Raw genomic sequence first — 21101 nt, 5'->3', positions numbered from 1 at the left:
GGACCTTCCGAGCTGAATGACAGTGAGTGTGTGTGTGTGTGTGTGTGTGTGTGTGTGGCCAACAGGGCTTGGGGAACAAAGCGACAGGTCTGTGTTTTCCAGGGACCAGGAGGGGGTGAGTTGGGGAGAGTCTGGCAGGTCTGTCATTTTGCACAAATCCAGGGGGGCACTGTTCATGTTGTGCTCTACACGTGGTGCCTGCAGAGCCTGAGTGGCCTCACAGGGCCACCCCAGGAGAAGAGCAAGAATTGTTATTAGCTCTTTTCCCTGCTCCTGCTCCTACCGCCCAACACCCCTATTCTGGGCAGAAGGGTAGGAGGGCCCACCCACTTGTTGGAGGGTGGCTGGAGAGCAGGCCCCCCTACTCTGGGCCCTCCCAGCTGCCCAAGCACTCCCTGTTCTTTCCTCATTGTCTATAGTATACCTGCAGCCCAGACCCTCAACCAGCCCACTCAAGGCTCCGCTACCTTGTAAGGACGTGCTGGTTGGTTAGCAGCCCTGCTCTGGACTCCCTCCTGCCCTGGGTTGACCCACACCTGTCAGCAAGGGCATGACAGCTACTTTTGCTTCATCCCCGGGGGGCTGGGATAAGAATAGAGCAGGAGCATCTAGGAGGCACAGGATCTTTGCCTAGGGGCAGATTCACCAGGCTCCTTGGGTGGGGCTTCCTCTCAGCTCAGGCCTTACAGGGGAAATTGCTGGGTTGCAGCTGCCCTTGGGACCTGCAGGGCTAACAAGGGATTAGTGGGCTGGCCAACAGGGAGGGGCCTGTGTGAGCTGAAGGTCCCCCTGCTCCACCCTTGGCCTCTCTTGCCCATCTGTCGAAGCTGGTGGCCTGCCAGCCACTTTTCCTTCTCTGGAAACCTCCAACACCTGTCCCCGTGGCTCCCCATGGCCCCTGGCTCCTGGCTGGGTGGTACGGTGGGGGTGTGTGAGGATCCTGCTCAATGGACTTTGGCTTTTCAAAGCTGGATTCATGCCACACTCCCAGCATCCACAAGGGGGTCCCACAAATCTTGAGGGCCAGGGTATGTGTGTGTGTGTGTGTGTGCGCGCGTGTGTGTGTGTGTGTGTGTGTGGTGCTAGGGATCTTGAAGGCCAGGGTGTGTGTGTGTGGCGCTAGGGATCTCGAGGGCCAGGGTGTGTGTGTGTGTGTGTGTGTGTGTGTGTGTGTGTGTGTGTGTGTGTGTGTGTGTGTACAAAGATGGGGGTACAGGGAGTGGAGGGGAGAGGCAATCACACAGACCCAGTTTTGCTCAAAATGCTCCATTTATTGCTCTATTCAATGACCATGAGCAAATTATAAAAAGACACCAAATGTCTGTCTGCCTTGGAATAAATATTTAAAGTCAGCAATAAAAACATGTGGCTCCAAGATGACACATGTTGCCAAAGAGTCATGCACGCCCTGCTGATGGGCTCTCAACACACGCATGGACATGGGACACACACAGAGCTACACGCGGTGAGACTTCTGGGAGGGATTTCCCACAGTGACACTGAAAAATGTTTCACGCATATCTGGGGCCGAGTCCCCACCCCACCCTTGGAGCTCCCCATCTCCCACCGTGGCTCAGGTCCTCTAGGTTCACTGTCCCCTCTGTCTCCTTCCTCCCTGATGCCTCGCGGGTTGCTCACTGCCTCCTGCGGGCATCTGACACCCAGAGGCCACCCTGGCTGCGATACTCCTCCCCCTCCCACCACCCAGAGACCTCTCCCCCAGCTGACATCTTTCTGCCAGCCCCTCAGGAGCTCCCTGTGCCTGACCTCCAGGTCCTCAGGTCCCCCGTCCTTATCCTGGTCCCAGTAACTAGGGGCACAGTGCAATCTGCCTGTTGGGAGAAGTGGGGCTGGGGGCTGGGGGCTGGGGGCAGGCACCTCTGCTGGGGCCACTTGGGGGCTGGAGCTCATTACCCCTCTCCTGGGCCGAGGAGACACAGTGTCCGGTACAGACAGCAGAGATGGATGGACAGACAGAACACGCTGCAGCAGGACACGTGGAGTGCGGCACGGAAATGTTTTGGATCAAGTAGCAATGGAACCATCATTAAAAACTGAGGCCCCAGGTCGCGCAGCGTGGGTCAGGCCCTGGGGCCCCAGGCCTGGCCTGGCACACCCCTCCCCCACCCTCCCCCACTCCCCAGTATGTACAGTAGGAAGAGCTACGTTCTGTTGGGGGGGGGGGTAGGGGCCAGGCCCAGGCTGGGGAGCAGACTGAGGAGAAGGAAGCGGGAGGGACAGGGAGCAGGCTGGACCCGAGGCAGGGCCCTGGGTGTGGCCAGGATGAGGGCCCAGACTCAGGCTGGGTGGTACCCAGAGGGCCTCGGGGAGGAGTGTGGTCACTCGGGGGACTGGCGGGACAGCTGCTTCTCGTAGAGGCTCATGACGTGGTGCACGAACTGGTACTGCTCACACGTCTGGATCATGCCGCCCCTGCCAGGCAGACGCACAGTGGGGACGGGGTCATGGAGGGACCTGCCCCCAGACCCACAGAGTGCCAATCATCTGAGGCACATCAGGGACTCTGCCTTTGTGCAGCTTAGAGAGGCCAACCCTGGCCGGCCACTGCCCCTGCCCCTTCCTGTCCCTCCCAGCTCTGGCATAGACAGCAGGGACACAGGTGACATGTCCCACCACTCTCGGCCCCTGCCCCTCTGTCCACCAGCTCTGTTTCTCTCCCCTCTTCATCCAGCCACCAACTGTCTGGATCCGGTTCCTCTACCCGTCTGTCCTCCCTGCTTCCTGTCCGCCGGTCAGTCCCCGCGGGGTGTGTCCCCCTAACCCTCACCCTATGCGCACGTCAGTCTCTCTCTGCTGCCCCCAGGGCTCTAGCTCCCCACGTGCTCAGCCCCCCCGCCCATGCGCTGACCTGTCCTGACGGAGCTGGCACGTGGTCTTCAGGATGTCCACCACGCCCTCCTGCCGCAGCTGCTGGCAGCAGATGCTAGTGGCGATGAAGCAGCCAGTCCTCCCAATCCCTGCACTGAGGGCCGAGGGCGTGGGTGGGTGAGGGGCAGGGCAGCCTAGGGGTGGGGGAAGCTGCCCTGCCCTCGTGGGTGTCTGGGAGGACCCACCTGCAGTGGACGACGATGGGGGCGCAGCGGGGCCCCTCCTGCTGGGCTGCCTCCTCCACCTCCTGCACCAGGTGCAGGAGTGGGGGGGCCCGGTCTGGGGTCTTCTGGTCGGGCCAGGATGTGAACCAGTAATGCTTCAGGCCTCGCTCTTCTGTCCCACTCTGTCCAGGACACAGAGGCCCACCCCAGATACATGTGAACTCTTTGAGCCCACAGATCAGCCCAGAGATGGAGACGGGAGGGAAGGAGGAAACACACAGGAGGGAGGCCACAGGGAGTGGGGCCTCGGGCCTCTGCCATCTATACCACATCACCCAGTGGCACCAGACAGAGACCCGAAGCCAGGTGGGCAGCAGGGGCTGGTCAGCAGCGTCAGCACTGGTCTTCACGTGGGTTCTGCCCCAGCAACACCAAGATCATCCAAGCGAGGTGAAGAGTCCCTTCTCCAATTCACTCCTGTCTCCTTGTCACCCCTTAACAGCCCAGTCACCCCCCAAGAGCCCTGGGACCCTTCCTCTTGCCTCAGTATACTTCCCTGCCCACCTGCAACCCCAGCAAGTGTTCCCCCCTCCGTGCTATCCTCTCCACCACCACCGCCTCCACTTTGGTCTTTATCACCTCTCGACTGTGTGAGACCCTCCGTCCTCCTCCCTGACGGCCCCAGCTCCACAGTGGTCAAAACAGTCTGTCTACAGCACAGGCTGCTCTCCTGCTCAGAACCCTTTGATGGCTCTCATTGCTCTTAGAATCAAACCCACCGTCCCCAGTCTTCAGCCAGGCAAATGAGACACATGGTTCAGTATCTACCCTCCAGGCCCAACTCCTGCTCCTGTGAATTTGCACTTGATTCTCTTGCACTCCAAATGGTTTGCAGATCAAACCTCTGCTTCCCCCACCTCCTCCACGTATACACACATAGAGCTATTCTATCTTCCACACCCTTACTTTTACTTTCTCTCTGCCTGGAATGCTCTCTCCACTTCTTTGCCCCCTAGCCAACTCTTACTCATCCTTCAGAACACCATTCAGCACCACCATTTCCAGGAAGCCCTCCCTAAGCACCCTAGCTGACAAAGGGTCCTTCTTCTGTGCTCTTACCTATTTCTATGTCAGTACTTACCGTTTTATAGCTGCTCCTTGAGGAGAGAGTCCAGGCTTTGGACAGCTCTGTGTTCCCAGTACCCAACCCAGAACCAGGCTCAGAGCAGGTGCTTGTAAAGGTTTATGGACAGAAGTAAATACCCCCAAGACCCAAGCTGTCCCAATTCTTCCCTAACCAGTCCGGCAGCACTGAGAAGATGAGATAGCCCCAGCATATCTTTTTTGGCGGGGGGGAAAGGAAGCTGGTTCCTTGCACCCCTGCGTTATCTGGCTGTGGCAGCTACCATGGTCTCTGCCCTCTACCTCCTGGCCCTTTCCACCCGCAAGCAAGCCTATATCTCGGAGATGCTTAGTTGGGCACTGTCCTCCAGGGGCTGAGTTCTCCTTGACACCCCCTCTTTCACCTTCTCCAGTGGGAGGGGGCAGCTCAGAGGAACAATTCTCAGGCCCTTGACATCCTATCCAGACCCTGTGGCTGCCAGCATCAGTGGACCTCCTAGGCTGTTTCTGGATAGGATGTCAGCTTACTGGCATCCAGCTCACTTCTTCCAGACTTTGAGTTATTACAGTGGCACCACTTTCCCCAAACATGGGTCATAAGATATCTCAAAAACAGAACACACTAATTCTCCTGACTCCAAAGGAACAATCTCCTCTCTTATGCTGAGCCTGGAAGAAGCACAACTTCAGGGTGGGAGGATACCTTCCCCCCACTCTTCTGGGCTGTTCTGTAATTGCTCATATTTTGTATGTCTTCTTCTCTCTCTCTCTCTCTCTCTCTTTTTTTTTTTTTTCCTTTTTCTGTGCAACCACAACCTCCCTGTGCAACCCAAATGCAGCAAGGAGTGCCTGCCCTCTGGTGGACGGTGTCATCCTACAGGCTGGAAGCTCAGGTAAAGGGATGTTTCTAGGCAGGATCTCAAAGTTCAGTTACAAGGACAGTGCTGGAAGCTGCTGAAGTCCCCTTTTCCAGACAGTCCTGGCCTTGGCTACACTTGAAGCAGAGCTGGAAGACATTATGAATGACAGTGTGGATGGAGAGAACCTAACAATATGAAATGCACTGAGGGTTTGGTCCTTCTGGCCTCCAAGTCTATTCACCACACTCTCCCTCATCCCTGCTTATCAGTAAATCCTGGGAGTGACACACGTTTTAATTTCAGCTATAATGGCCTCTGGGACCCTGTTGGCTGTGGAGTCCCCCACCTGCCCGGCCCAGTCCAGCCCCAGGCCTCACCCTGAGAGCAATGAGCCGGAGCCGGTAATCCTCAGTATGGATGACTTTCTGCACAGTGATCTCCACGCCGTCGTACACCACCTGCTCCTCCGGCCAATACTCGGTGCACTTCTGCAGGGGCCCAGATCAGGCTGTGATACTCCCAGCACCCCAGCCATACTCTCCCCAATACCCCTCCCAGGCCAGTGGGAAGAGAGGTACCAGTGCAGTAGGTTTGCAGTTAGAGGGTTCAAATCTCAGCTTCATAACCTATAAGTTACTTCCCTTTTCTGAGCCTGAGTTTCCTCATCTGGAACATGGAAGTCATACCCCTTTTGAAGGACTTTTATGGGAGTTCAATTAAATGGGCCGTGATGAGTACAGAAGTAGCCAGCATCAGCCCTGGCAGGCTGAGTGGCAGCAGAGCATCGTGTTTAAGATCCTGAGCCCTGGAGGTGGAGAGGCCAGCTCCAGGCTCTGTCTCTGACTCTCTGTGTGGCTCTGAGCAACTGACTTAACTTCGCTGAGCCTCACATTTCCTCCCCTTGGCAGGCAGTGAGGTGAACATACCAACCTCACAAAACTGCTGTAAGGATTAATATGGAAACAAGACGCTTAGCTCAGGGCACAACGCGGCAGACACCTGGTAAGGTACAGGGGTGCCTACCTCGTTCATCTCCTCGATGTTGGTGATCATGACAATGATGGGCGTGTGCTCCTGCCACACCATGCGCCAGAAGTCGCCAACTGTGCTGACGATGGGTCCCTGAGTGGCGATATACACCTTCTCTTCCCCACCATAGCCCTGCGGCCAGCCAAGGCCAGGCCATCAGGGTCAGAGGCCGTGCTCCTGGGGCCCAGTCCCCACACTCAGGCTCTTCCCGGGGGCTGGCAGGAGCCACATGGGCTTAAGGACAAGCCTAGAGGATGGGTCCCATTGACTCGGGCCTCCCTTTCAGGGAGAGGCCATCAGGATGGGGCGACATACCCGGATGTAGTTGGCGTTGATGTAGGAACTCAGAGGGTCATCAGGGTCTGGTGAGGTCAGACACACTCTGCTGTGAGGGTCTGGGGTGGGGGAGACAGGTGAGGCTGGGATTTAACAATATGCAGTCCCCCTGGTGCAGAGCCCACTTTGTCTGGCCCATTTCAGGGCACCCACATTTCTTCTGGAACTTGAAGTTCCTTCTTCCCTTGCCCAGAAGCAAAACACTGACCCATCCCTGTGGCCCACTCAGGCAGGGGAGGCCCAGGCTGAAGAGGACAGTACAGAGAGAGGCCTTAGGTCTCTCCCTCTGTAGGATCCATGCCACCCCTTGCCATGTGTTCCTTAAGCTGCCCTGTCCTCACTGTGCCTCATGTTATGGGGAGGAGAAAGCTAAATCAGTAAGAAATTCCCTAGAGGATGAATCCTGGACAGCAGGGCTGAGTTCGAGTATACACTGTCCCCAACGTGCCATGTAAGCTTGTAAAGCACATGGCCTTTCTAAGCCTCAGTTTTCTGATCTGTAATATGGGGGTAAAGATGCCTACCTCCTAGGATTGTTGGGAAGATAAATAAGAAAACAGATGTGAAAGTACAATGTTAAACTGTAAAGCACTTTATAGCTAAGATTTGGGTAGGACGCTGAGGGAAAATATTACTATGAAAGGAGTAAAGTCTTCCTTGTCTGAGATGAGATGGTACACATGTGCACAAGGGTTCCCGCCTACCCCCATCTATTCACATGTCAAATCCCGTAGCAGCAGATTCTCACAACACCCTGCTCTTCTTCCTGCGTTTGTTTTGTTCCAGCTAGAGCCCCCTGTATTGTCTAGTCTGCTCTGTGAGCCTGCAGAAGCTGGGATTGAGCCGGCAGATTGTGGGGTGGGCAGGAAGCTGGGGCCCGGGGCCCGGGGCTCTGGTCTCGCTTTGTCACCAATTGGCTGTCTTCTCCCTTCTCTGGGCCCCAGGTTCTCTTCTGTGGAGGGAGGGCTGGACTAAAGGCCCTGCCAGTGTGCCACATACGGGGCTCTCAAAGGCCGTGTGAGGAGCGGTCAGGAGCCTACACCACTGACCAGTAAGGCTGGGTTCAAGTCCTGGCAGTGTCAGTAGAGGCCATTTACTTAGTCCCCCTGTGCCTTCTCTGTAAACCAGGGACATTGCTTCCATCACAACCTCACTCATCTTGTAAACGTTCAAGAGTAGATGTTAATGAGTCCTCAGACCCGTAACTCGGCCCAGCATATGGTGAACACTATAGGGCACGTGTCTGCTGTTATTACTGCCATCATTGCAAGTTCCACTATAAGCTGACAGGTCAAAAGAAGGATCCCACGAAGTGAGAGAGCAGCATGGACATATATACACTACCAAACGTAGAATAGCTAGCTAGTGGGAAGCAGCCGCATAGCCCAGGGGGATCAGCTCGGTGCTCTGTGACCACCTAGAGGGGTGGGATAGGGAGGGTGTGAGGGAGACGCAAGAGGGAGGGGATATGGGGACATATGTATACGTATAGCTGATTCACTTTGTTATACAGCAGAAACTAACACACCACTGTAAAGCAATTATACTCCAATAAAGACATTAAAAAAAAGAAGGATCCCAAACCCGGTAGATGAAATGGGACATGACACCCACAAAGCCTCCCCTCTCTGGCCCTTTCATGCCCTGGCCCCAGTGCTTGAGGTTTGGGCAGGTGATGGCGGGGGAGGTGGGGACGGGGCAGCTCCTGTGGAGGAGGGAGTGGAGGGGTGTCAGGTATGGGGAAGAGCGAGGGTAAATGGAAGGAGGCTCTGGGTGACCAGCGGGAGAGAGGAGCGGGCAGCACTGTGTGGGCCACATCCCTTCTCCTCGTGGTGCCTGCCCAGATTAGGACTCAGAAGTGGGCACTAGACCCCCTGGCCAGACACCAGGGCCTTTGATATTAAAGAACCACCGTGAGAATGGTGATGGTTCTATTGACCTTACTGAGCGTGGATTCTGAGCCTGACATTGTGCCTGAGCACGGAGGCTCCTAGATCAGCCAGGCCTGGTTCCTGTCCCTTCCTGCTGGGCAGGCGGTCGAGCAGTGTATGGCCTGTGAGCACTGGGGACGAGGGAACTGAGGGGACTTGACTTGGCTCAGATGGAAGAGGGGGCACCTGGGTTGGGTGTGAAGGACCAGTAGAAAGCGGACTAGGGAGCGCCGCTCTGTCCAATTCAAGTGTACAGGGCCACGTGGGAGTTGGGGAGAGATGAGGCTGTAGAGGAACCAGCTGACAAAGGGTCCAATAAACCATGCTCATAAGGCTGGACCTCAACCCGAGGATTACGGGGTAACAGTGACAGTGTTTAAAGAGGAGAATGACATGATTAGTTTTCTGTTTTGCATCATTTTGGTGACAATGGTAGAACATGGACAGAAGGAGAGAATGTGGGACTCAGGAGACTAGTTAGATTACTGTAATGATCCACATAAGAAAGTGTCAGGGTCAGAGGGCTGCCCTGCCCTGCACAACGCCAGGGGGCACTATTTCAATGCAGTCCACGTAAATGGCACCCCTGGAATTGTGCAACATGCAAGTCCGACCCCCCAAAATCACTGGGCAACATGGAAGCCCTCAACCCAAAAGAGTAATTTGGCAGTGAAGTTGGAAAGGGGGGGCTAGATTTGAGGGATATTCATTCATTCATTCATATAGATGCAGCTCCCCTGCATCTTGTCCTCAATGCTACCTGCTGGGTCACTCTGTACTGGAACTGTCCATGGATCTGTCTCTCTCACTAGACTGTGAGCTCCCTGTGCACAGAGTCTGTGTCTCATTCATGTCTGAATTCTCAGGCCCTGGTCATGGTGTAGAATGAATGAGAAAGCAAACCTTTGGGTATTCTGGATCTGAGAGGGGGCTTTGCCACCCACCCCAGCCCAGTCTCTGAAGGCACAGGGTCAATTCTTCTCTGGCCACAGAGAAGGTTCTCTGTTGGGCTCGGGGACCTGGAGGCTCAAGCCATGGCTGGAGGCTGGATTCTTCTCAGGAATCCAGTGGGGACCAAATGGAGTGATGGCCTGGTTCCCATACTCTCCCAGTGGCTATTCTGAGTGGCCAGCAAAGCCCTAGATTGTGGGGTACCCGAACCCCTCCCTCCAGGTTGGGCTGGGTGGGTGGAGGGCAGCAAGAGGAGGGAAGAGGTGAGCAGCCCTGAATATTGCATTCTGGCCTTAAATGGTGCTTTGTTTAACCGGAACTACCTAGACACTGTGTAACCATAGCAACCACAAGTCGATATTTTAAAAGTTAAAAATAAGTCATGACATCTTACATGTTGTTGGAGATGCTAATGGCAAAACTGCTTTTTTAAAGTCTCGTTACTCCATCGACTGAGTGGAGTAGGTTTGTGGATTTGCTTTCAATGTATCACCCCCTAAGCTAGCCCTGGGGCCTGGGGCCAGAACTTGGCAGGGGTGAGAGGCAGATAGGGGCTTGATGAAAGTTACCTGAAAATGACACTCCAGGGCTAAAAGAGGAATATCAGGTCGCCTGGTCTAACTGCCCCCAAAGGGGGAAAATCCCTATCAGACCTTCCAGGGCACTGCTCATGCAGTCTAGCTTGAATACCCTGACTGATGGGGAGCTTACTACTGGACAGGCAGCTCATTTCCTTATGGGGTGGCTCTGCCTGTTAGAGGACTCACAATCTGGCCAAACTGAACTCAAGGTAGACAAAAGAGCCCAATTCTGGGGTCACAGGCCCAGTCTGAAACTCAGTTCTGTATATCTTAGCTGTGTGACAGTGGATGAGCCACTTATCCTCTCTGAGCCTTAATGTCCTCTCTTTAAACTCTGCCCATTCTGAAGAGACCAAGGATGTGATAAGACTTTTCAGCCACCACGAACTGTCTAGGAGCTGCTGTTATTGTTCCTCTTTCTCTCTGAGCTTCCACAGGGCAAGGGTCTGGAAAGTGCTGTGTGAAGGAACAAGGAGCCCTCTACCCTCTACAGGGGGTGTTTCCCTTCACTGGGTACCTGCACCCTCCGTCCCCTCTCCTCGTGACCCACTCTGGGAGTGGAGGCCCACTCTGGGGTTAAGGCCTTCCTCAGGGTGAAGTGGCACCCAGGTGAGGGGGAGTCTGCCCCCACACCCTGGGGCAGTGAGTACTCACTGGGAAGGATGGTTTTGTACCGGTTCTTCCGCACCAGCCCAGGGATGTTATACTCTTTCGGATCCACAAAGTTCATGGGAATTTCCTGCAGGAGGAGGACATGGGGGTGTGAGCAGAGGTGGGTTGACTTAAGTGCATGCATTCATTCAACAAACATTGACTATTAAATGAGTTAGTGCACATAAAAAGCATCTAGAACAGACCTGACACACGCTGAGTGCATAATAAATGTTATTATCACCATTGTTTATTGGGGGCCAGCCTGGCACCTAGTAGACACTCAAAGAAGAACAGAAGAAAAAGTGACCTGGCAAATCACTGCCTTCTTCCGCACCCTGTAGTGCAGCCACACTGAGTGGTTTCACCGACCCGTGTTCCTACCCTGGGTATCTCGACCTCAGGACCCTGGATAGTGTTGCTCACTCTGTAGTAACATCCATCCCATCCTCATCTTCTCATGTTCTCCTGGCCATCATAAGGCCACCTCCTCCAAGAAGCCTTCCCTGATTCTCCAGCAGGAAAGGAGCCTCCTTCTGGGCCTCCCAGAGTTGTATTTTCACCTCCCAATCACTCTCTATGTCAAGAGTTCCAAGTTGGAACTTCTCTGCCTGGAATGTGAGGTCTTTTCCGATCTGGCCTTTCTTTACCACCAGCTGCTCTGAAGAGACCCACCCTCCAGTTGTTCCCACCTCTTCCTGTGGCTAATTTGTCAGTATCCAGCTAGCCTCCAGGTCTGAGCTCACGGCACCCAGCTTGGGGGGAGCACCGGCCCCACCCCTCTTCATCACCCCAAATCCTTCCCAGCCTTTAAGGTTCACCTCTTCCCCCCGCACCTATGCTCTCTGGGATGACTCCCCAGTGTCTGTCTTCTCTTCACGCCCCTTCCCTCTGTCCACATGCTTTAGCACCTGACTTCACATGGTTTATAGTGTTCATTGTTTGTGGACACACTAAGTATGTGCCTTGTACAATGAGGATCATAATTCTTACCTTCTAGGGTGGTTGTGAGAATCAAAAGAATAACAAGCAGAAGCACCCATGGAGTGGGTGTGTGGGCACCCCCTCTTTCTTACTCTCTGAGCAAAACTGACCATGCTCTACTGAACCAGAGATGACAAGGGGATGCAAGCCCTTTCCTCAAGGGGAGGTGTGGCCGTGGGAATGGCAGCTGAGGCTGAGTGGTCGAGGAAGGCTTCCTAGGGGCCTCCAGGGTGGGGGATGATGACAGGGAAGGCACCGGGGTGGGGGTGTGGTGCGGGGCCCAGTTTGAAGTGGACAGTCCCTGCAGGGATGGGGATATAAGTCCAGAAAAGGAGTCTGGGGCTCGTTCAACTCAGGTAAGGCAGGCTGTGCCTCATTCTGGAGAATCTGGAGCAATGGGTCAGAGGGTGATGGAGGGCTTCTCAGAGGGGAGAGCCATCCGGTCCAGGTAGGGAGCAGGATGGCCTGGGGCGAGGGGAGCTGTGAGGGAGGGACACGGTTCTCCATCCCTCTGGCTTCTCCCAAGAGGGACTCTCCCCAAATGCTCATGGCCTCTTGCCCGTTCCTACCCACAGAGGTGGGTGAGTTACCCAATGAGTGTGTTTGATTGAGGACCGGGCTTTTGGGCCCCAGCCCCTTCCTTCCTCCTTCTTTCCCGGCCCTCCTGCCAAGAAAGAATTATAGGGCACCCCTATGAGGTGAGGCCGGCGATGTGCCAGCACCGCCCGGGGTGGGTGGAAAGTTTGTTCACTCTGGTGGTTGGTATTAGGAAGTTCCCTACTGCTACATACCGAATCCTCATGTTAAACCTAGGCTTTGTCAGCAAAAATAAAGGTGGTTTTGTGATATTCCATGTCTTGGCTCTAAACTGGTTGAGTGCTCAGGCAGGTAAAACAGGGGTGTTACTTATGGGCCCCTCAAAGTCCAACAAGAGGCAGCTGGAGGCTGCTGCATAAGTCTAGAGGGCAGGTGATCAGGACCACCCAAAGCCCGAATCACAAAACTGGAGAGATTTCAAAGGAGGACGAACAATGTTAGGTGATGTCAGGCAGGCGGAGGGTGGGAAAACGGGAGAGTCAGAAGAGAGGGCTTTCAGGAATTCCCTGGCAGTCCAGAGGTTAGGAGTCAGTGCTTTCATTGCTGGGACCCAGGTTCAATACCTGGTGCCTCGTGGCGTGGCCAAAGGAAAAAAAAAAAGAAGAGAAAGCTTTCTAAGGCTTTCTCAGGCTTTCAGAGCACAGTCCTGGATGATAAAGACTTGGGAACGCCACAGACACCAATCACCCCATGGGCGCTTGGCACACGTTCTGCATCTCTTGAATCCTTGCAATACCCTTGTTATTTTTACTCCCATTTTCCGGATGAGAAACTGAGGCCCAGAGAGAAAACAAGACAGTAGGAGAGGTGAGAATGAAATGATGCTCATCTATCAGATGCTGAGTTTGGGGTACCCCGCTCCAAAGCCTTGCTGGGGGGTCAACATGAGCAGAACGGGCTGCCCCCTGCAGGGTAGCCAGCTCAAGGGGACTCACAAAGAATTCTGCCTGAAGCAGGAAGGGGTCCAGGGCCTTCTCGTGAAGCTCTTCGGCCTGGAGGACGCGGGAGGCACTGAGCAGGTACTCGCGGGCCAACTCCTCGCGTGGGGACATGAGATAGCCGAACCCCTCCTCATTGCAGCCCGGGGTGCACATGTCCAGGGTCAGGGAGACGTTGGAGCCCCTCCTGGAAGGACCGGGTAAGGAGAGGTGAGTATCAGGGTCAGGGACGGCCATCAGCTGGGAGCCTTGGAGCTGGAGCATGAGGGAGGGAGAGATGGGGGTGGGAACCAGGTGGGCTCCAGAGAGAGGAGTGGCTGTGACATCACCCCTGACACAGGGAGCGTGAGGTTCAGCCCCGAGGCTTAGGCTGCCTGTGGTGAAGTAGCTGAGTGTGGCCTCGGCCCGGTTCCCAAGGTTCAATGCAAGGCCCCTGAGCAGTCTCCTCTGCCACTGCTGGAGGTAGTTCCCAGCCCTGTGGCCCCAGGAAGCTCACAGAGAGGGTGCCTGCCTGGAGCAGAGAAGCAGGGCTCGACCTTCTATATACCAGCCCCGGACCGGCAGTCTGCAAGGACGCAGAATCCAGGAGAGGCCCGGGAAAGGTGGGGTCCCAAGGGCAGCACGGCAGCAGCAAGCATGAGCAGACGGGTCAAACACTACCGTGTTCAGGGCACAAAACAGGAAAGCCCTCGTTACATAGAAAAGGAAGCTGAGTCCCACAGCGGGGACAAGAATGGCCCAAGCACACGGTGAGGGGGTGGCAGAGCTGAAACAAAAAGCTAGGTTTGCCGAGTCCTCGTCCAGTGCTCTTGCCATGACATCATGCGGGCAACTCAACCTTGGTGTGACCTGGCTTACCCAGCCAGGCCCCGAAAAGAGAGTGTTGACACCTCCCAACGTGTGCTCTGCGGAACACTATGAGACACTATAAAAGAGAGCTAGTGGGAACCTGTATAGCACAGGGAGCTCAGCTCGGTGCTCTGTGAGGACCTAGATAGGAGGGATGGGGGTGGGGGTGGGAGGGAGGTCCAAGAGGGAGGGGATATAGGTATACATACAGCTGATTCACTTTGTTGTACAGCAGAAACTAACACAACATTGTAAAGCAACTATACTCCAATAAAAAATTTTTTTTAAAATTGAGTTCAAACCAAAAAAAAAAAAAAAAAGTAGGGTTCTGTGGTCAGATGACTTTGAGGAATGCCACACACTCCCCTTAGTCAATCTACAATGACCACAAGCATGTTAAAGGTCCCGACAAGTCCTGCAGTAAAGAAACCTATCCAAACCACAAGTGTATGTGTGAGTGCGCACGTACGGACACTTGTGTATGCCCACGTGTTTGTGTGTAGTAACAGCATTTCTTAGCATTCACCTTGGTGCATCCTGATCTATGTGAGTCAGACCTGAAGAGGATGTGTCTCCACTGGTGGGCTTACGAGCTCAGCTCCTCCCTGGGTACTGGGAGTCAGAGTCAGGCATCGGCCCCTCGGATCGGGAGCTGAGAGCTCCAGGGCCCACAAAGCCCACCTCTCCACTGCACCCACCTCTCCTGCAGACCCATGGCCTTGACAGTCAGTGAGGCAGGGTCGGCCTCAAGCTTGATGTCCATCACGCAGTCAAACACAGGTGTCTCAGGGACAGGGTCCAGGTCCAGGAAGTCATCCTCGACCTTCTCCTCCATCCACTCAGAGTAGGTGAAAGAGGGCTGACGGCTCACCGACTGGCGCCTGTCCTCGGGGGGCAGCGGGGTGGGTGGCTCTGGGGGATTCCTCAGGAGGTGCCACACCTAGTTGGGGGCATATGGCATCATGGACCGAGGACCATTCCAGCAGCCCCCCTGGGTGAGGGGGTGCTCATGGAGTTGAGCCCCCGGCCCCTCCATGTGTCTGGAGCAGCCCTACTCTCCTGGGAGCTGTCTGCATCGCACCACCCCTCACCTAGATGGGAGGCTCCACCCCCATCATGTCCTCCCGGCCCCCTCCATCTCCAACCCTCAGGTTCTTGTGGATTGAAGCCTTCTTCTTGGGGTGGGGGTAGGGTTCCTTCTCCAGTCTTCTCCCTGCCTCAGCCCCTTTCCCCAGCCAAGAACGCTGCAAACCAATTTTGAGAAAGACGGCACCTCTCCCCCGAGGCTGGGTGCATTGGTGGAAGGAGACGGGTACCCCATCCTCAGCCCTACCCAGAAGGTCTAGTCTGTAGGTCAAATGGGAGAAGGTGGGGATTGGGCCTCAGGGTCATGGGAGGGGAGCACGGAGGCTGGTTCAGGAGGAGCCTTACCAAGGTGGTGATGAGGACCACGGACAGAGAGACCAGCAGCAGATTAGGGACGTCCCAGGTCCCAACAGCCAGCCAGGCCTGGGGAACATCAGACAAACAGGTCAGGGTGATGGTGGAGGGGTGGGCAGAGTTCTCATGTTTCAACAGGGATAAAATCAAGGCTCTGAAAACTTTGGACCCAGTCTGGGTTGGGGACAGGGAGAAGCACTTCAGGGGCCAGTAAATATCTCCTGAACTCAAAGAAGCCCCAGGCAGGGGTTGGTGGGACCGGAGGCCCCCAAGCATTCCCTCCTACCCTGGGGCTCCCTGGAGCTTACTCACCGAGGGTCCCAGCTGCTCCAGGAGTGTGATCACGGAGGAGATGAGGTCTGTGGCATTTTGCGACCAGATGGGGCCGTAGCCGCTGAGCCAGAGCATCCCGCAGGCGAGCTGGGGCGGTGGGGGGCAGCACACTGAGTCCAGAGCCTGGGCTCCTTGCTCCCACATACCCCCGTCTCCCCACCCTCGAGAGCTCCCCTTCAGCCTCAACCTGGCCCCGCAAGGTCCAGACTGCACAGCTGGGGCGAGGGCCCGGGACTTCTCCCTGGAGAAAAGCTGACTCAAGGGAGCCAAGAGAAAGCCCTTCTCAGAGGGGACCCTCCCACCCCACCGGGTACACACATAACAAGGAGAGTCTCCCAGAGATGCCTCCAGGGACAGGAAGGCCTCAGAAGGACCCCTGTGGGGCCAGGGGTTGGGGAGTGGGCCTGTGTTCCTGCTTCTGAGGTCAGGGCGTGAGGGGCTTATCCATCAAGGCTGTGGCTCAGAACTCCAGCCTTCTCTTCACACCAGCCCGAGGGCTGGAGTCACAAGGGACGCCATGGAGGCCCCTCATCCTCCTGTGTCCCCAGGTGGCCATCTCGGGGAGGAAGTGGAGGCCGTCCCTCAACCCGCCCTCGCTCCAGGCCCCGCAAGGCCTGTGATGTCCTTACCAGGAACTGGGAGGCAGCCAGCAGGCACAGGCTGCTCCTGACAGCGAGGGAGGGGCTCCTGGCGCCTCGAGGTGGTGGCTTCTGAGCTGTCTCTGAGGGCGGTGAAGGAGGCGGGGGCAGTGGTATCTCTCTCTGCAAGGCCGTGGGCCCCTCGGCCTGGTCCAGCGCCTGCATCCCTACTGGCTGGGGGACACCTGCGGAAGGCGGACACACGGCCGGTGATCCGGGCCCTGCCGACCCCGGCGGACCGCTCCTTCTGGGGCTGCCGTGGCTTCCTCTCAATCCGGGATCAGTCAGCCTGGCTCCGCTTCCAGCAGTCACCCTCGATTAGCAAAGCAATACTCACCTACCTTCGTCAGAAAGAGCTAAGTGTGGGTGGACAAATTATTTCTCTTTGATTTCTCCAGTAACAGAGTTAAAATGGCAGGAGGTTTTTCAGGGAGTTAACATCGTGGTGTTTACGCAGCTTCATTCTTTTCCCATTCCTTAAGGAAACGAAAAACCACCACCTCAAACTCAATTAAAAGAGAGAGGGAAAAAAAGGTATGGCATGACCAGGACGTGACCCTGAACAGGCCACCCACGCCTGCCCTCTGGGTTTTCGTCTCTCTTGCTCTGCGCCTGACTCGGTGTGTTGCGCCCTGACTCGCTGTGTGTGCCGGGGGTGGGGGGGGACGCTGGGCACTTGACAAGGTCGCAGCCCCGTGCCCCTTCCACACCTCAAGACCCCACACTGAGGGGGGATGGGGGTGGTCAGGATGGTGTGGAGGAAAATCCTGGTGCAGCAGAATTGATGTCAAACGTCTAAGACCCAATTCTGGGTCTATCCCTGGTTGTGTGACCTTGGGAAAGTCACCCCCTCCTTTCTGGACCTCAATTTCCATACCTCAAAAATGGGGGTTGGGGGTCCTCCATTGGTTTTCTTTTTTAAAATTGTTGTTATTTGATGTGGACCATTTAAAAAATCTTTATTGAATTTTTTACAATATTGCTTCTGCTTTACATTTTGGGTTTTTTGGTGCAAGGCATGTGGCATCTTGCTTCCTGACTAGGGATCGAACCTGCGGCCCTTGCATTGGAAGGCGAAGTCTTAACTGCTGGACCGCCAGGGAAGTCCCCCGGTTTTCTAACTGTGCTTTAAGGAGTCCTGGTGTTTTCTCAGGTGCACCAGCCATGACCAAGTGCTCTGGGTTCTCTATGCCTGGGCCTCAGCCGTGGAAGCTGTTCAATACCGTTCCATATACTGGGTTTCCTCTAAGATGATTTCAACACAGGTTTCCACTACTAAACAAGTCTGAACAGCACTGGCTTGGATCTGATGCTGCGGTGGAGTGTGGGGATTCCAGCAGCACCACCGCTGTGAGCCCCAGAGCTTGGAGCTCCCCATCTAAACCCACACCGTCCAATCTATTGCCAAGAAGAGAGGGACCAGCAAGACGGATGTATATGGCTTGATGGTGGGGATGGGACGGTCCACATATCACTGTGTATATGGGACAATGGACTCTTTTTCTGATTGGGAGACAACGGAACACCCGCAGCCGAGACCGTGTGAGGCCAACATAGTTGTCTGCATGCTCGCTTGGTTGCGTGACAAGTATTTGCTGAGCATCTCGCGTGGCCTGGATCAACAATGCGGTGATCCTGGGGATACCTGTACTTCTCTCCCAGGCTCCTCCTTCCCAGACCTGACCCTGTATAGCTCCCTACCTGCTGTGGTCCAGCCACACTCTTTGGCAGTTCCTCGGGTGAGCCCACATCCCATGTTTTGCATATCCTGTCCCCTCTGCCAGGAACATCCCCCCAACATCCTGCTCCCCTCAACTGTCCCCAAAACACCCTGCCAAGTTGACTCCTATTCATCTTGTAGAACTCAATCATCTGTCTCCTAAAGTAGGCGCTCCCCTACCACGTACACCCAGCAACCCACATCTCTCTTTCATACGGCCAGCAGCAACAATACACCTTGTGAGCACACAGCCCTGCTTTGAGTGCTTCGCACATGTTAATCTATTCACTCTTCATGGTACCCTGTGAAGTTGGCACTACTATTATCCTCATTGTACAGAAGAGAAAGATGAGGTGCAGAGAGGCTAATAAGTGGTTGAGGTGGGTTTGAACTGAGGCACTTGGACAGGCTCCGAGCTACAGTACACTCACTCGTTTGTCAAAATGTTTTGTTGAATATCATCTCCCCCAGTCTCTGTAAGTTCCATGAGGGCAGGAGCAGTATTGGTTTTGCTCACCCTGGTTGTCCACAACATGTAGGGCTAGTCCTGGCACCTAAGTCTACAATCAATATTTCCTAAATGAGTGAATGATGGTGGGTAAGTGACAAACAAGGATAATAATACATTCTTTGAAAAGCTGTGATGAAGACGGTAGATCCTATAGATGAAACATCCAACTTGGCACCTGGCATCTAGTAGTTGCTCAAGACACATCAGATTATCATAATAATGACAACATGTAACTCCTGCCTTCAAAAGGCTCAAGTCAGCTGGGTAAAACAGACCAGTGGATGAGTGTTTACCATACAGTGCATTATGTAAAAAATCTAAGTGCTGGTGGAGCCTAAGGGCCTCTACCTTTTCCCAGGGAGGCTATAGTTACTAACCACAAGAGCAGATATCTCAGATCCAGCCGCTGCTAAGAGATGGATCACGTAGGAAGCCAAGAGTTTCCACTATTGATAAGCAGAGGGTTGATTACCCAAGTGGCAAGTTCTCCACCCACACCTTCAGAAAAAGCAGTCGATGTGTGACGGCAAATACGGACAGGTAGGAGGGGTACAGCTCAGGGGCCACCTGGCTTGGCTCGTAACACACACTGTGGACTTTGGGCAATCCTTTCTCGCCCCTGGGTCTCAGTTTCCTTATCTGTAAGAAGAGGGAGAACACAGTGCTTCTTAGATGTTTCTCCCATCCTTAGAGCAGAGGGGACATGGGTCTTTGGGGAAAAACAGCAAGTCACATGATCCCGGACTTTGCTGCTTTGTTTTAAAATTCATGGGTGCTCTTTATTCTATTCTATGGCATATCTGTGCTTGTTTTGATCTTAAAATAATGTGTTTTTTTTCCCTCCCAAAACTTGGAATCAAATTTATGCTTCAGGAAAATGTTCTACATTTATCCTGTGGCTTTGCCCTCAGGGGTACATGCACCCCAGTCTGAGAAGCCTGGAACCTTCCTGCAATAAAACGTCATCATGCTGCCGTTAGTAATGACTCTGTAGATAAATATTTAATAATGGGGAAAGAAATTTCGATGGTGTGGAGTGAGAAAGGCAAGGTTACAAAACAGTCTGCTCTCCTTGGCCTTAAAAATTAAGAAAGTATATAAAAAGGCGGAGAATCCCCGATGAAAGATGAGAGGCTAACTCAAGCGATGCTTGGAGAGCGTGCAGCACACTGGACGCCGGGCACACAGGAAGTGTTTAATGAACATCATACATGGTAAATGGGAAGAACAGAAGACAAGTAGTAGTAACAATAGTTCTTTGGAGGAGGGTGAGAGTAGAGTGATTTTTTTCATTGTTTACATATTCTTTATTTTTATTTTTGGCTGTGTTGGGTCTTCATTGCTGTGCACAGGCTTTTTCTAGTTGCGGCGAGTGGGGCTACTCTTTGTTGCCGTGCAGGGGCTTCTCATTGCGGTGGCTTCTCTTGTTGAGGAGCACGGGCTCTAGGCACGCGGGCTTCAGTAGTTGTGGCTCGCAGGCTCTAGAGTACAGGCTCAGTAGTTGTGGCGCACGGGCTTAGTTGCTCCACGGCATGTGGGATCTTCCCGGACCAGGGATCAAACCTATGTCCCCTGCATTGGCAGGCAGATTCTTAACCACTGCACCACCAGAGAAGTCCCTGTTTATATATTTTAAATTTCCTCCAATAAGTAAATAGGCACATACGTATAGAGAAAAATAATATATATATACATATACATATATTATTTGTAGTGAGGAAAAATATTTTTTAAAAGAGGGCACTGTTCTGAGTTCAGATATTATGAGGCCTGCTTAATATTCCCAGGTTCAGGACCCCGACTTTCACCTGTCACACCTAAATGGCATGTGGGGGGACTGGGAGAGATTGAGAGTGAGTGCAAGTGTCTGTGAGACCCACCCAGCCGGAGAGCAGCCACTCAGAAGACAGGCCCCCTGACATCACTTTTGCATATGAAAGATGGCAGGTTAACAGCCTGGCACCTTTAAGGGGGCAGAAGAAAAACTGCAGGCTGGCGGGGCCCTGTATGTACCTCTCAGAGACAAGGGTGGAAGCTGTTTTTTGTTTTTAAACCCACAGGGTACCTGGCAGCCCTGGAGGCTGGATGAATCCAACTGAGTGCCTGGTAGATGCCTACCTTCAGAGCAGGGTTTATTTAAAAGCTTTTCTGGGCAGAAATCTAACATTTCTTTAACTCAGGAAGGTACATCTTCTCACACACATTATATTCTGCATGTAATTCTGGAGGGGATCCACGGACCTCAGGTTAGGAACCCCTGATCTCAGGGGTGGGAAGCAGAGGTCTGTGATCAGGTGGTAGAAGTGGGGAGGTAGAGAACTGGGCTGATTTTAGTCTCTGCTCATTCGTGTGTGAGTCCGACACATATTTACTGAGCACCAATTATATATCAGTACTTTGCCAAGCACCAGGCTAGGCTCTGTGGATACAGCAGTGAACACCACAGTGCCCGCCCTCATGGACCACAGAGGTCCTGGGCTCCTTTGTCCTTTGGCCTCCAGGTCCTGCTCCTAGAGATCAACGCCAGCCCTTCTCCTCGCCCTGTCCACCCTTCCACTCACTGTCTTGCTCCGGAAT

General features: G+C 54.1%; 1 protein-coding gene across 2 annotated transcripts in view; it reads right to left on the bottom strand.

Annotated features, from left to right (window-relative positions):
- Positions 1-1250: 1250 nt before the first annotated feature.
- Positions 1251-21101, bottom strand: part of PTPN5 (protein tyrosine phosphatase non-receptor type 5) — a 57422-nt gene continuing 37571 nt past the window's right edge. For both annotated transcript variants that reach the window (XM_067038108.1, XM_059068902.2), the window contains exons 4-15: positions 16285-16478; positions 15635-15742; positions 15314-15391; positions 14581-14822; positions 13031-13220; positions 10518-10602; positions 6380-6459; positions 6059-6196; positions 5413-5523; positions 3075-3235; positions 2870-2983; positions 1251-2433 (exon numbers count right to left, since the gene is read on the bottom strand). In XM_067038108.1, coding sequence (XP_066894209.1) covers positions 2340-2433; positions 2870-2983; positions 3075-3235; positions 5413-5523; positions 6059-6196; positions 6380-6459; positions 10518-10602; positions 13031-13220; positions 14581-14822; positions 15314-15391; positions 15635-15742; positions 16285-16478 — 1595 coding nt within the window. In that variant the 3' untranslated portion in view covers positions 1251-2339. The remainder of the gene's footprint in view (positions 2434-2869; positions 2984-3074; positions 3236-5412; positions 5524-6058; positions 6197-6379; positions 6460-10517; positions 10603-13030; positions 13221-14580; positions 14823-15313; positions 15392-15634; positions 15743-16284; positions 16479-21101) is intronic.

Source organism: Kogia breviceps, chromosome 7 (genome assembly GCF_026419965.1).
Source record: "Kogia breviceps isolate mKogBre1 chromosome 7, mKogBre1 haplotype 1, whole genome shotgun sequence".
In the NCBI taxonomy this organism is placed as follows: Eukaryota; Metazoa; Chordata; class Mammalia; order Artiodactyla; family Physeteridae; genus Kogia; species Kogia breviceps.
This window is presented reverse-complemented; position numbering and strand designations above follow the sequence as displayed.